Source organism: Anthonomus grandis, chromosome 9, assembly GCF_022605725.1.
Source record: "Anthonomus grandis grandis chromosome 9, icAntGran1.3, whole genome shotgun sequence".
NCBI classification, from domain to species: Eukaryota; Metazoa; Arthropoda; class Insecta; order Coleoptera; family Curculionidae; genus Anthonomus; species Anthonomus grandis.
In genome coordinates, this window is record NC_065554.1 from 11093784 (window position 1) to 11110107 (window position 16324).

The 16324-nt window shown below is 33.4% G+C and overlaps 2 protein-coding genes across 2 annotated transcripts in view; one reads left to right on the top strand and one right to left on the bottom strand.

Annotated features, from left to right (window-relative positions):
• LOC126740428 (flotillin-2) overlaps window positions 1-16324 on the top strand; it is a 512088-nt gene that overhangs the window by 27498 nt on the left and 468266 nt on the right. The gene's annotated exons all lie outside the window — the stretch shown is intronic.
• Window positions 1784-10242, bottom strand: LOC126740424 (glucose dehydrogenase [FAD, quinone]-like). The gene is made up of 5 exons (XM_050446447.1): window positions 9975-10242; window positions 9664-9885; window positions 3300-3428; window positions 3036-3248; window positions 1784-2982 (listed from the first exon to the last, which is right to left on the bottom strand). The coding sequence occupies exons 1-5, from the start codon at window positions 10171-10173 to the stop codon at window positions 1865-1867; spliced, it is 1881 nt and encodes a 626-aa protein (XP_050302404.1). The 5' UTR covers window positions 10174-10242; the 3' UTR covers window positions 1784-1864.

Here is a 16324-nt window from a genome sequence, read left to right on the forward strand (position 1 = left end):
ATGCTTGATATCGGTGTTGCTCAAGCCGTAAGAACGGTCGAATTTAAAGAAGAGGTTCTTCACCGAGTTCAACGATTGACTGCAGCCGATTATCATCCTACAGTTCAATTTCTTACGCTATGTTTTATGAACCGATGAAGCCTCTTCACAAGAGACGGAATAGCCATGTTTGGGACGAAGAAAAACCCCATGCAATTTTTCGTAGAAAACATCAGCAACGTTGATCTGTCAACGTATGGGCAGGTATTGTTGATGATTATTTAATTGAGCTTCTACCGAAACGGTTAACAGAACCTATTTACCGGCGTTTCTTCGAAAAAGTTCTTCCAGAACTACTTGAAAGTGTTCCAATAAACGATCGGCAGCAAATGTGGTTTCAAAATGATGGACCGCCGGCTCAATTGCTTGCTGTACGAGTACGTGCGTATTTGGCTTAGCGGTTTGGGCACCGTTGGGTTGCCAGAGAAGGAACAGTTTCTCGGCCTCCTAGATCACCCAATTTAACGTCGCTAGATTTTTTCCTGTGAGGATATGTAAAGTCTACGAAATTCCAGTAAAAACAGAACAAGACTTAATTGAACGAATTATACCAGCATTTGAAATCATTCAGAACGAGTATCAAATTTCCGCCGAAATCATGTGCGACGTCTAAATCGGTGTATTCAGATTGGAGGAAGACATTTTGAACAATTATTGTGGTGATATCATGTACAAAAGCCAAAATTTAAATGCATTAAATCCTATTTAAGATCCTCTAAGATACTGGAACAAACTAGTTGTGGGTAAGTTTGTGGATACTTTTTTGGGCTTGTAGCCAATTATTGTATCCCTATATGGTCACCAAATAAATAAATAAATTTTCCTAGAAGCAATACCAGGAAGGATATCACTAGTTTTCAGTTCAGACTTGGTCTATGATAATTTTCTTATGTCATTTCTCTTGCCTCCTATTGGGTTTAGGGCTTAAATTGAATTTTCACTATTAACATATACAAACATTTTTGAATATAAGGCATTTTGGAGTATATGGCATATAGTACAATAGAAGATGAATGTAGTTTAAAGCTCATTTTCGATGATAAAATGATATTTTACTGTGCAATCAAACATCAATGTAATTAAATAAATTTATAAAATTTTTCAGTTTTTAAGAATTTGTTGGAATTTTGGGCTTTTTCTCTTCCGTAAGACTTAATCGCTCCCCACCCTTCCTCCTGCGTAAGATTTTGTAAGATCGAGTCAAACTCTCCCTCCTCTCTAAACGTCTTACGTAATTTATATATTGCCCTTGAGGGTTCTAATTCTTACAATATCATTTACTGTATCTTACAATATGATTTACTGTAAAAATAATTAGTGGTACTCTCCCTAGCTATGGTTAACTTCTGATGTCGCTCTTGTTTTGTTTTTTAAATAGCATTATGGCTATACTTTTGTGATAGATAATCGTTAAAGGTTTTTAGAGGTGATAATTTGATAATTTGACCTGACTTTGTCTCTGGATTTAACGAAAAAATCCATAGATAAATGATTTTTTTAAAATATGATGCCTGAATTGTACAGGAAAAATATTTATAAATTGTTAAAAATTGACCTGAATATCTTTTCTGTCATTACCAACCTCCAACCGAGAACCAAATGTTACCTCCAATCGAGCTAACATTTAGCTACAATAAAAGGTTTAGCAGATATTAAAATAAAACATAAAAACTAAAAAACAAATCAGGTAATAAGATAAAACCTAACAAAATAGAGATATAAATAAAAAAAAACAAACAAACTATTCCTTCTGAAATTATTTATTTTATGACAAAAATGTTAATCCCTACCTATGTTATTATTATTGGAGATCTTCGTTTTTAAATTACTTTATCCATTCATCTTTAATCATATCAGCACATTTTTCTCCTATCACAAATTTTACAGCAGCGGTGTTACCCGATATACTAACCGGTATAACACTATCATCTGCAACCCTTAATTTCTCAACCCCATGTAGCCTTAGTTTTAAGTCAACAACCGATTGACCAAAATCTCCATTTTTATCCAATCCCATTGGAGCTGAACCACTCAGGTCGCCGATACTTGTGCTTAAATATTTGATTGCACATCTCCAGTAGTCATCGGAATTCGAGTCATAATCTTTACAGCTTTCGAGGTCTTTATGAAGATGTTGCAGATTTAAAGATTGGAGACAGGTCGCTTCGAGAATTTTCTCGGTCGATCGAATTGCTGATAGCAGGGTTTCTATGTCAGCTTCCTCGTGAAAATCGTTTAGATCTATTAAAGGGTGATCATAAGGGCTTTTGGAATGCAGTGTTATTGTTCCTCTAGATTTCGGATGCAGCAAAATCAAGCTTATTGTCACTTTTCTTAACTGATCTGAAGAAGAAACTGAAGCATTATCCTCTTTTACCTGCTTGTATTTTTCCTCAACTGCCTCGCTGGTAATTAGTAGTTCAACATCTGGATATTGATGCCTGCCTGCGGAATATTCTGTTTTAATAAAACCTATTAAGTCAACTCCGTTTGATGTTAATGGTCCTCTACCATTTCTTAAATAATCAATTTCCTTGCTGTAATAAAAAGGAGTTTCCGCATAACCAGTCCCATTGAAACTATATGACATGCCAGGAAACAACACATGATGAACTAAACCTTGACCCACTTTAAGGTCTTGATAAGTGTCAATATCAAGTTTTTTTAATTGTTCTTGAGGTCCAATTCCACTTAGGAGTAAGAGTGTTGCACTATTAATAGTTCCTGCTGAAAGGATTATCTCCTTGCTGGCTGTAGCTTTATAGAACGATCCATTCTTCACAAATTGAATACCACGAGCTTCTTTGGTGTGTTCGCTGATAAGGATTTTAGTTACCTGCGATTGAGTAGAGATATGTAAGTTGTTTCTGTTATCTGCGGATGATAGGTAGGCACTAGCTGCACTAAATCTTTGACCTTTTTTAGTTGTTAGCTGAGGCGCACCTAAGGGCATAAATATCACTAATAAACCTGTAATAAGCTGTAGTTTTAATTACCAAATCCAAGTGAATTTTTTCCATTCAAATCAATTTCTTTAAAACCAGTCTCTTTAGTTGCGGCTAAAAATAAACTGGCTAGGTTTGAGTAGGCTCGAGAGCTTTCTAAATATACTGGCCCTCCATATCGATGGTAGTTTTGATCCATCATGGTTTCTAGGTGAGCATCTTCCATTTTCTTGAAATATGGTGACAAGGAAAATGAACACCAACCTTAAAATATTTTGATTTGATTTTTCTATGACAATTAGGTAGCTGTTTTACCTTTAAGACCATTATCTGCCCATAAGTCATAATCTCTTGCATTTCCCCTTGTGTATATCATGTTGTTTATGGATGTGGTTCCACCTAACATCTTCGCCGTTGGAATGAAACATTTTTGATCTTTCATATCTACAAATAATAAACGAATCTAGCAATAATTTCGATAAAAACAAAACAGCGGATTATTCAACAGTAGCGATCTAGATAATCTTGCAATATTGCTATTATTATGTTCATAGAATGAATTATATAAATTGTTAAATAATAAAATAACATTGATGGACATAGGATAAGTTGGATCAAGGAAATTTGGAACTACCTAAATAAACATAATTAATTAATCTCACTCTAAGACGTAGCAACTCAAGACACTACTAAGTATAATATAGTATAAGAATAACTCTTAATGATAAAATAAAGCACTTTTCTCTCCCAAGATAGTCAGTAGATACTATTGTTAGTAGATACTCTGTAAGGCTACTGTAAGGCTATACAGGCATATACAGGTGTCCGAGAAAAAACAGTCCACCCTAAAAATCTTGAAAAATAAATTGTTTAGCTAATCTCAAATTTAATATTGAGGGAGGGCATGACGGGTCCATCAGGAGACTTATATGCACAATTGCTTTGGCAGCCCACTGTTTCGACAATTTCATTTGAATATTGAGGGGGACATTTATTGACAGAAATTGCGTTTTTCTGACGCCATCTCCTCACCCCCCAGAGCCCCCATGTCAAATTTTTTAAATGAGAATGGGGGTCGAGTAATACCTTGAATTAAAGTTAATTTTATTACATAGTCTCATTTTTATTTTTTTTTCATCTTTCTCAAGACATATGGATAAATGTGGACAAAAAATAAATTCTATTTTAAATGAAAAGAGTATCTAACACATATTTTATTAAATGTTGAAATGTTGAAAATCTCCGTTGACCTCCATACAAAAATACAATTATTCAAAACGTCTGCGCACATTAGCAAACATTGCGTGTGTTATTAACTGACATTCGTTAACTATCTGGATTCTTCTATTTGGAATATCTTCAAGGGAGTCAGGCTTTGTGGCAAAGACTTTTGTTTTTAGATGACCCCATAAAAAATCCAAAGAGGTAAGATCTGGAGATCTAGCAGGCCAATCTACGGTACATCGTCAAAAAATGATGAACAATAGCATAATTAGGTGGTGCCCCATCTTGTTAAAATATCAGTACATTTTCTAGGGTTAAGGGATAAGATTATCATCATTTTATTCAAGATTTATCTTGCAGAAGTTCCAAGTAATTCTCAGCAATAAGATTTATATTAATATAAAAAGGTCTAACAATATGATTGACAAAATGAGGATTTGTGTCGGTCCAGTATCGACAGTTGTGTCTATTCACTTCACCAGGTAAACACAAGGACCATTCTTTCGAGAAACAGACATTGTAGAGCAATTTTCTCTCACGATTTAATTTATCACTGAAATACTTACAAAATTGTACACGACGATTAAAATCATCTTCATTTAGCTTATGTACTATAATATAATTTATAGTTTGATTTTGAGTCATGATATTTGTGTAATTTTACAATTTTTTAAAGGGTATTTTTGATACGCCAGATGCGGAGCAATTTATCGTGCAGATGCATTAGGTTCCATCTCAACATGACCCAAAACTGCAATTTCTACCATAAAACTGAACTTGATGCTGAACTTCATTTTTTCTGTTATATAGTGACCCTGTTTCTTGAAAACTTCCTCATCAAATCCATTACGTAAGGATCATTTACTTTTTTATCCCGATGATTACCATTAAAAGCACGTGCTGCTGCTCTAGCAGACTTAATTTGTTGATAATAAAGACCCAGCAACTCAATTCTTTCTTGCAGCGTATAAACCATTGTTATTAATACTATGCATATCACCAAGACTAGATTAAACAAATACTTCGTGCTACTGTTGTTATTGCTCACTTCAAGAAAATACGGATATAAAAATAACTTAACCAACAAAAGCGTCGACATATGCAGGTATTTATCGCATACCTGCGAGAAAGAGGTGTATACATTAATCTTTTTGAAGGCTTCCTAAGACTAAGACATGGCTTTCAGGTCTTGTTCTGCGATCACGACATATAGTTGATAGTTGACAAGTCATCAAATCAATCAAAACAAAATAAATTTTATTGTCATAAACAGATATCTAATGTTAACAAAGCAACTAAAATTTAATATAAACTGAATATAAAACGGAGCAGATAAAAAAAAACATTAAAAAACGTTTGTTAAAAGAAAGTGCACTGTAGACACCATGCATATAAGTTGCAGAGGATATTGTAGGCCTTCCCTATCAAATACCGTTTGAGACTATGTCTAATGTCTAACCACCTATACCACTTTGATTTTGCATGACAGGTGATTGAATACCTTAGTACCCTCATAAAAAATTCATTTCTGAATTTGGGAATTGGTAGTTGCAGATTGTTTTGTTGTTGCGTAACATACCTAGGATTCTGCCATAAGTTTCTTTCAATTCTTGAATATGATGCAATTTCCGGTTTATAAATACAGGTGATACCTGGAAGCTCTCTTGTGCAAAATCAAGAGCGACTGGATGAGATAACTGCTGGCATTTCTCCAAAAACAAACACGCTAGTAGAGACCAGATTCGACAATGGCAAAATACATAGTCCTACCCATCCCTGAACCAAGCTCCTCAGTTGAAACCCTAACGGCAACGCAGCCAAGCTGATACTTTACTGGAAACATTAAGTACATGAATTCCAAACTTAATGCTGCCATCAATGATGACACTCAGAAATTTACTGCTAGAGTGCTCAGCAATGTGGTTTCCACCAATGGGCACTTCCCTTAGGTCTACTACCTCCAAACGTCCGGATTTTGGTCTTATTGAAATTCATTGACAGACGATTGGAGTCAAACCAGTCCCGTATCCTCTAGAGGTTCATCAACAGGATCAGTCGCAAGCATTTACAATTTGAACCATACCAAAGAATGGTGATGTCATCGGTAAATAAAGTAATTTTCCCCTGAATTCTCAGATTTGTAAGATCATTTGACATACATGAGAAAAAGAATAGAACCCAAGAGCGATCCCTATGGCATCCCTAAGGTTATCTCATGGCTTTCTGAAAACCCAGAGCCCACAAAACCACGTTGACGACGAGCCTTGAGAAAAAAGCGGAACCACAATATGCGCCCTTAAACCCATAGCAGTGGAGCTTCCGAAACCGAATTTCATGTCTAACACAATCAGATGTCTTTGAAAGGTCACAAAAGACGGCCGCGGAAACATTTTAGAAAATTGTAAAAATGGCATTATCTGTATTGCGACTCTCTTGAAAGCCACTAAAGATGTTATTTGCTTTGAGGAAGGACATAATGAGAAATTTTACCAGTTTTTCAATTAACTTTGACAGAATAGAAAGAAGAGAAGTGGATCGCAAGTTAGAGGGATCATCAAGATTGCCATTCTTATGAATTTAATAGGAATCATTTTGGCGAACTTCAAACAACTTGGCAAAGCGAGATATCGTTCGCTTCAGCAATAGAACAGAGAGCAGTATTCGACAAGTTAAGTTGGCACATTCTAATCCCGTGATCCCATCCTTACCTGAAGAATTTTTGTTTTTCGTCGAGTTTTTTGAGTCGGTAGGTAAAAAAAATATTATTGGATTTGCAACAGGTTTGTAGTTGCTTTTGATGCGGATATCTTTCACTATTCTCTAGCACTAGTTTCTTGCCTGGTACTGTTAGATTTCAGTAAGGCCTTTGACATCATAAATCAAGAGATGCTGTTGGCTAAAATAAGCTTCTTCGGTTTTTCAGTGAGTGTTTGCAAATAATTCCAAATTTATCTTCAACTGAGGACACAGATTGTTGAGCTGGATGGAGCAAGATCTAAACGTGTTGTTTATGGTTATGGAGTGCCCCAGGGTAGTATCCTTGGGCCTTTATTATTTAGCATCTACACTAGCGATCTTCCAGAGCAAATTCGGTTTTGTTCTGTAAATCTGTATGCAGATGACACACGGCTGCTATCCGGATTTCCTCCTCATAATGCATGTCAATGTATGCAGCAAATTAATGAGGACTTAAACTACTAATATTTAAATGGTCAAGACAGCATGGGATGATTTTGAATGCCAACAAGAGCACATACTTACTCATAGCTTCTCCTTGTGTGTACACAGTGTCCTTCCTTGTTCAGCATCAGCAAAAAATCTGGGTATCATTTTTGATGAGGTCCTAAATTTTCAGGTACATGTCAATAAAAAATTATCGTGCATGTACGCTTTACTTAAAAGTTTGTATCAATTTAAATATTATTTGCCCAAAAATTTCAAATTAATGCTTGTGGAGGCTCTTGTTTGGTCAGAGCTAGATTACTGCAATGTTGTTTTTTACAATTACCTCACTCTTGAAATGAAGATCAAAATTCAGTTAGCTCAAAATGAGATTTGTTTTCAACATACAAAAATTTGATCACATAACACCAACATATGTTGACAATGAAATACTAAAATTTGAAAGGAGAGCAGCTTTACATTTTGGTCAGTTTTATTAAACAATTTACAAGTCGAGGTACCCTAAATATCTTTCAGATTATTTCACAGCAAGACAAGATTTACATAGTCACCGCCTAAGAAACATTATAAGATTTCAAATACCAGTGCATAGAACTGAAGGTTTTAAAGTCATTTGTCTACCAGGGTGTATTTTTGTTAAACTCCGAAGTAATTTTAAGAAACGAGTTTAGTATAAAGTAGTATTGTATTGAAACTGCCTACTAATACTGTATTTTTTAGGTAGCATGGAAGAACACATTATGTGAATGTTACCTTTTATGTAATATTTTGTTGTTGTATAATAAACGTTTATTTATTTATTTATTTTATTATTTATAATAGTGGGATTGTTTATCAAGTCTGATAAGCCGTCGATACAAGGAACTGTATGAATTGAAGTAAGAATAAAATGTTGGGAAGTCAGTATGCTTTCGGATTGTATGAAACGAACGCAGATTTTATCAGTATTTTTAGAAGAGATTGTAAGGCCTGTTGTAAGCCAAGACTTTTTCGATCTAGGCTTTGACTTAAGCTTTACAATGGGAAAGACAATATTAAATAGCTGCAACGCTGGAGCATGAAAATTAGAGACTGGGCGAAACAATCCAGATAAAAAAGGCAAAAGAATAATAGAATCAGTTTTTTCAAATTAAATAAAAAATTATTAATTTTTTATAACTGTTATTACGAAATATATATTTTGATAAACGAATTAGTCCATTTTGTAATCATTACAATAATATTCACTCTTATACTTGTTTCGGAATAAGTATCTACCTGTGGTGCCATCTAAACATCGTGCTTTAAAATATAAACTAAGGTATCTGGAACCGAAAAGGTAAACCATTCAAACAAATATGAGTCGAGAAAAATTGAAACAAAACTAAATTGATTGTCATAAAAAAATATTGTCTAAAACATATGTGGAAATCAAAATTCTACACGCGTAGAGAGGTTTGTTGTCCGAGCCTTTAGACTAAGGGGACGATTCTACAACTTTATTTTACCGTTGTTACTATTTTTAGACATTTCGTGGACTACTCAAAAAGGGATTAATAGAACAAAATAAATGAAATGTTAAATAGTAGACGGTGCTACTGAATCGATTTCATTTCAATGTATTTCTATTGCTTTTCTATAGGTAAGGTCGAGCAAATTACATTATACAGATCGATCAAGGACGTGAGCTCTTTAAACATTAGACGTCTATTAACTCTTCGAAGAAGAAAACTAGAAACCAACAAAATTAATTAAATATTATGTAACTTGTTTATATCTGTAACTGAGATCGTAACTCTTAGCTCAATACATTTTAGGTTAAAAGAAATCGTAAAATCTTCTATAGTATAGTGAATTGGAATGCAATAAAAACTAATTTGATTTGAACATTTCATATGGCTATAGCTACATAAAAAAATGAAAATTTGAAACTTTGAAAGACAAAAAAAATATATGAAAATTAAGAATTCCTTTTAATAATTTTTTTTATAAGTACCTTCTTATAAGTTCTCTTTTCTAAGATGTTTCCTATTTTCATTCATCTTAATCAGTATATGATATTAATTCTCAGAATATCGCAGTTTTTTTAGTTTCTGAATCTAACATTTATTGAGGCAAACTATAGGGTATTGTTCGATTTCTCCAAAATACGAAGATTAATTTGAAACTATTTCATAATTTAAAAAATGTGAAATACTTTCGTTATTCAATTATTGAAGCTTTTTTACTTTCAGCTATATTTTTTGTAATCGCCTATTTTTATATTATTGATAAAAATATATAATTTGCTTACCCAAGCATGAATAATTTTGCGGGGTGCTATAAAAACCCCAAGTAAATGGACTTCCAGGGCTACTCAAACAACCATGCATCGATGGTACTTTTGTTTCATCTGTTTCCATATCTCCTGCTTCTAAAAGCAGTATTTTCCATTCTGGTAATTCCGATAGCCGGTTTGCTATTACTGATCCTGAAGTACCTCCACCTATTATTATAAAGTCGAATTCTCCATATTCTAAAATTGACACAGTTATTACGTAATAAATATCCTGGAAAATACACAACCATCAAGATATATTATATGTCTTATGATGCCTGACTTACCTTTAATATTTTCTGTATCTTCGGTGATAAAATGACTTTGTTTGTCATCTAGATTCGCCCTAGAGTTACTTAAATAAGACTTCAGATGATCCAATCGTTTATCAAAATTTTCAATGTAGTTATCCAAAAGTTCAAATACAGAACCATAAACAGATAAATTTTGTACCATTAGCAAAAAACAAAATAATTTTACAATCATTTTTATGGAATTTTTCGTTCGAGGGTAAGAACACTATGTACTGATCATGAACTTGCTACAGGTTTTCGCGTTTATTAACCTTTGCGAGAAAGACCATCTCGAAGCAGGTTCTTATATACGTTTCTACTGATTTTTTTGCCTTCTTGTCTTTCACGCACCGGCCGGGAATAGCCCATCGGCTTAAGAAGAATAAAAACTATTCTAAAGATTAAAACAGTTACTTTTTTTAAATGCAAAATTAGAACAACTTGTTTTATTAATATTGACATTATAATAATTATAGCCCGTAAGCTATAGAACTAGTTTCCATCAGATTTCGTGAATATTATGAATCATATGTGTATTTTAAGAGTGTGTTTTCTCAGAATCAAGAAAATAAAGCAAATTTAAGAACATCTTTTCTATAATTGGTCTTAATACAAACATCCCCCAGATGGTGGTCCTGTAGGTAATATCTGTGTGAGTTTTTTTTAAAGAAAATAGAGCGTTGCACTTTTTAAAATCAAAGCTTCTGGTTTCATCCCCGTAGCAGAAATGGCAGTAACCGCGATTACGGGTAATAACCTAACATAGGATGAATCCACAGTTATTTTTTCTATAATATAATATACTTTGGCTTCTAAGTTGTTTCTCGTCTTTTCGAAGCACGATTTCCAGAGGCTCAGTCAAGAGCAGAAATCTGATTTGCATGAAATATGCCATTTCTGAATGCTGCAAAGTCCTCCAATATCATATTCTCCCTAAGAGAATTAATAAATTAAGATTTAAGAGTTCAGGTTGCTGGGTATGTATGTATGTAACAAAGTCAAAGCCAAAGTCAAAATCAAGTTTATTGTGCATTAATATAGCATATATACACAAAAGGTGTTATTCGCATAAAACGATCTTCCATAACACCATACATTATACATACAATTACGGTACTGTTAAAAAACAATAATAAGAAGCAAATAGTTAAATAAAAATAAATATACAAACAACTTAAGCCTCCTAACACAACCCAGACGTAGGGTATTGAGAAGAGCAAAACAAAAAAAAATAATTAAGCTATCATCTGTTGTAAACATTTGGTGTATTGATTCTTAAAAGAATAATCACCAGAGCCAGCCACCAGCAAATAATTTGAATTGAGAAATTCCACCGCAAGGTAGGCAAAACAGTTTTCAAATTTTTTTGTGCGATGAAAGGGAATATCAAAATGAGCCACATTTCTAAGGTTAAGGTTATGTAAAGTGCCCCTTGCAGTCAAATATTCTGTAAGATAAGATGGAGAGTTGTGTTTTACAATTCGATATACGAACATAGCAAAGTGGAGGTCAACACGAATATTGTATTTAAAATGTTTATTATTGATATATAATGGAGTAATGTCAAACTTACGAACTCCATAAGCAAAACGCATACACATATATTTTGAGCCAATTGTATTTTAGTTTTATACTCTTCTGTAAAGTAGCTGTAGTAAACCGAGTTACAGTAGTCTAGCTGTGGCAGGATTAAGGATTCCACCAAGAGGTATTTAATATGGTCAGGAAGAACATATTTATAAGAATAAAGGCTCTTCAATTTTAAGTAAACAGAGCACAGCTTCTTCAAAACATGCTGCTGAAAATTCATCGCAACATCCATTACAAGGTCCAGATTTCTAGCATATTTAACAGACGGGATAATTACTCCTTTAATATGAATGGTTGTAAAATTGAACCTAATGAACTTAGCCCTGACGGCCTCGGACCCAATCATGTGTACACTTTTTTTGGCATTAAGCAACAAATCGTGCCCAGAAGATCAGTCAGAGATATTGCCAGATCAACATTGACACCAGCAAGTCCCTCGCAAGAATCTTTAGGATAAAATGAACATAGAAGCTGAAGGTCATCAGCATATAGATGTGATGACTCTGAGATAGTAAGTCAGCGGTAAAAAGGGCAAAAAGTACGGGACCAAGAATGGATCCCTGAGGCACTCCATGTTGAAGATATTAAATGTCAGACCTAGCCCCATCAAGATCCACAACCTGCCTTCTATGCTTTAGATATGATGAGAACCGGCCACAAGTTTGATCAGAAAATCCAAAAAAGTGCAGCTTAGCAATTAACATATCATGGTTAATAAGGTCAAATGCCTTATTATTATCTAAAAGTACCAGACAGGATAAATAGACGTTATCACAGGAGCCAAAAAATCAATGCTAAACAGAAGCATATCGTAACTTACCCCATCAATACATTTTGATTTAATCTGCGAAATTGATTTATAAACATCGTACTCTGTAACGATTGATAATTTGAAGGTGTTATGCGATGAAGGTAATATAGTGTTGGACGAATAATATTTGACCAGCTCCGGGTCCACTGGGATGGGCCTATCGCTTATGCTGGCAAAGTAATCGCTAATTCTTGTGACATCTTTCAGGCTACCAGGAATTTCAAGTGAAGCCCTAGAATGAACATTCCAACTATCAAGCTTTGACCAAATCTTTTTAGAATTATTTTTAACCTTATTCAATTGAAAAGTCAGGTAAGCCTTTTTTTCATTTTTTATTGCAGTTGATAAGTAATGCTTAAGATCCAGGTAATAATTTTTATCAGACGAAGTAAGTGAGTGCTTGTGTTTATTATATGCTTTTTTCTTCAGTTTTATAATTTCTTTGATTGTGTCAGTAATATATTGTTTAGGTCGTGTTCTAAGCTTTATAGTTTTTAAAGGCGCAAAGTAATCAAAGATTTCAATTAGAGATCCATTTTGGACCCAATTCTATTCCTCATCTATGTAAATGATTTGTCTCTCATGGATCAATACTTAAACTATACCCTCTCTGCGGATGACACTTCCATCTCAGTTTTCGCAGGGACTCCGGAGGCTGCTCTGCTGCAGGTGCTGAGAGTTGGTTTATTTCTAACAAATTACTCTTAAAGCAGAATAAAATAGAAAGGATGGTGTTTATCAAGCTTCAAGTTTCTCGGAGTACAAATTGACTATCAGGCACGATGGAATGCACATCGGGAAGCAGTGGCCTCAAAACTGAGCAAGAGGTCGCCTTGAAGATAATGTCTCGGGAAAAGCATTTAAATCTGCTCATTTTGCCACCCAATTTATTGCCATTTCATTTTCAATTATCCTATGCTATTTTTGTGTGGACAATCAAACATTTGTTCGACTTCAGAGGAAAGCTGTTAAAGTGGTGAGTGGTTTGGGATTTAGGGAAGATTTGCAGAGAAGGTTTCAAACGCTTAGGTATACTTACCCTGCCTTCGTTGTTTATCTTGGAGAATCTTCTCTTTGTTAGGAGGAACATTAAGTTGTTTACCACTCACAATGATGTGCATAATTACCAGAGAAGAGACAGAAAAAATTTAGTTCCAGCATATTGGAGACTGAAAAGACGTCAAAATGGGTTGGAATATTCGCAAATAAATATTTTAATGCCCTACCAGTAAATTCTAGGAAATTACCTGTGGTTAGATTTTAGAAAGTTTTAAAATAATTTTGATGGAAAATTCATTTTATTATCATGATGAGTATTTTAATTTTTATAGTGCTTAATGTTTTGTAGTTTTAGTGATAATTTTGTTTGTGACATAAATCATAAAGCAGAGGTTTTATTTTTCATTGAAAAATGTGAATCACGATTCGATTCTTTTGTACACATGCACATGACTTTTGTCGTGTATACATTAGTAAATATATGAAAAAAAAATAGAGTAGCGGAATAGGCATCTAGAAAATTAGAAAAAGGAATATAGTACTTATTACTAGTTCTGACGTATTTATGCAGCTATAGTCAGCAACTCAGGTTTGTGAAAGCTAAAAGTTTATATTATACGGTGTAAATACATTGCATACACGTATATTTTTTTTGGACACATCGATTAGTTTTTTGAAATAAACAATTTCTATACGGTGCCTTAAGTAGAAACTATGGCGTCAAGATTCATTTTTTTAAATAGAACGTCCTGTATATTATGACGTTTTACAATTCTATGATATATTCTGAATATTTTTTGTATACCAAACCCTATACCTAATGTCAATGGTTTGTCAAATATCACATAACAGACTAGCGAAACATATGAAATTAAAACAAACAAATTTTTCTATATTTATTGTAACTAATGTTTAAAGTGTTGTCCATTTGATTTAATGCGTCCTTTGCAATGAAAATTTTGGTTACAAGGTGTCTCAAGCAGAAACTATGACGCCAACATTATTTTTTTATGTGTTTTCTTAAAAATTAAATAGACCTTATTATTTTCGATAGTTTTCAATTTTAGTACCTACTTGACAACGGTTTGTTATGCATTTGTAATTATAATTTCACGCATAATTTTGAATAAAATTCATTTATCTAAGAAAGAACGAATTGAAATACTCATGATGATTGGTTTTGGAGATCTGCATACACAACAAGAGCACTACTTAGACTTTCTACAGTTTGAACTTATCCCTGCGTTAGTTGTTTTATTCCCTGATCCACAAAAGGGTGATATATCTAGTAACGAGATATGGTTTCAAGAAGACGGGGTACTTTTCCTAACAGATGCATTGGACGAAGAGGATCGATTAAGTGGCCACCAAGGTCACCAGATATAACCCCATTAGATTTTTTCTTATGGTTACTTTAGGCATATGATATGCTATACAAAAAGCATATTCAGAATATATGGTAAAATGGAAAATGTCATGATATACAGGCTGTTCCATTTAAAAAAATTAATGTTGACGCCATAGTTTCTATTTACCCTGTATAGAAAATTTTTATTGCAAAAAACACGCAAATGACAATACTAATCGACGTGTCTGAAAAATTTAAAAAAAACACGATTTTTAAATGAATTTGTTCCTTTCATCGTGAATGCACTGTATATTATAATACATTCATATTATATGGTGGGAGAATTTTTTAAAGGAAGTCATACATCGGAACTTGAGAGTTATTTTATATCAACTCTATATTAAATCGAGACGAAACTGAAATTTAAACATTAGCGGATAACGGTGCGCATCTAATTGCAGCTATACGATTTTTACTGCCTTAATTCATAGTTTTCGTCTGGCATATAGCCAGCTATCTCTTGCCTCCGGTTGATGATATAATCAATTTGAAATTGGAATAAAATCTCTTGGATATTTCGTCTATTATTCCAGTTATTGAACTTTGGCGCCTACTACGCCTTTCACTGGATTATGCCCTTCAACTTCTAGTATCCGATTAACCATAATTTATACAATTTTCAATCAATATAGAATTTCAAAAACTTGATGTCGATCACAAGAATACGTCAAGTTGAAAAATCTATGTAGAGTCCTTGGCTAAGTTCATTTTATCTTATGAAATTCCAAAATGTATTTATTTTTATACAGGGTGGTCAAAACCGTTACTCAAATAATGATATTTTCAATCAAATTTTGCGCTATTTTTTTAAATGGAACACCCTATATCTAGTAACGCATTTTGATAGAGCATTCTTTTATCTTCAATTTTATACCAACAAGTTTGCGTTTATCTCTAAAATAGTTTTCTCAAAATTTGTTCTTAAAGGAAAACTGACACTTATTTTTCATAGGCATTACGACACTTAGGATGGAAAACAATTAATAGATATTTTTATGGAATCAGATCTCTGTTCTATTTCGAACACTTTTTAGTAAGAAAAAAAGTCAATAGTTGTAATAATCATAATAAAATAATAGTAGTTAGAAATAAATAATATAAACCCCTGATCTCATTTAAAAATAAGAGATTTTGTCTTACAAGTAAAAAGTTGGCCATAATTCATTTATTCTTTGTTGTGTGACGTTAATTATAATGTTTACTTATTAGTCATGTTAAGTAGATTTGTGTCAAAATCTCAGCCATAATGAATAAATTATTTACGTTATCGGTGAACATCCTGTACAAAACTAGAACGAAAACAGTTTTAATTGAAGAAAACCAATTGGTAATCACCATGTCGGTTGTTTCAGCACTGGAATTTAGTTTGTAGAGAACGAATAAGTAAGAAGTTAGAAATATCGAAATCGTCCGTGGGAAAATATCCCAAGAAAAACATATATGATCTCTATCATGCACAGCTACATCAAGGCACAAAATAAAGCAGCAGATTTTTTTTAAATGTGTGCCCTTCACTTATGAATGTACGTTCCACAG

What these genes read in the sequence shown, in the direction of transcription:
- LOC126740424 (XM_050446447.1), bottom strand. Translation starts at nt 10,173, where the DNA reads ATGATTGTAAAATTATTTTGTTTTTTGCTAATGGTACAAAATTTATCT. An exon ending in AGATACAGAAAATATTAAAG is followed by an intron (nt 9,886 to 9,974) that starts GTAAGTCAGGCA and finishes TGTCAATTTTAG; the next exon opens with AATATGGAGAATTCGACTTT. An exon ending in GGCAGATAATGGTCTTAAAG is followed by an intron (nt 3,249 to 3,299) that starts GTAAAACAGCTA and finishes AAATATTTTAAG; the next exon opens with GTTGGTGTTCATTTTCCTTG.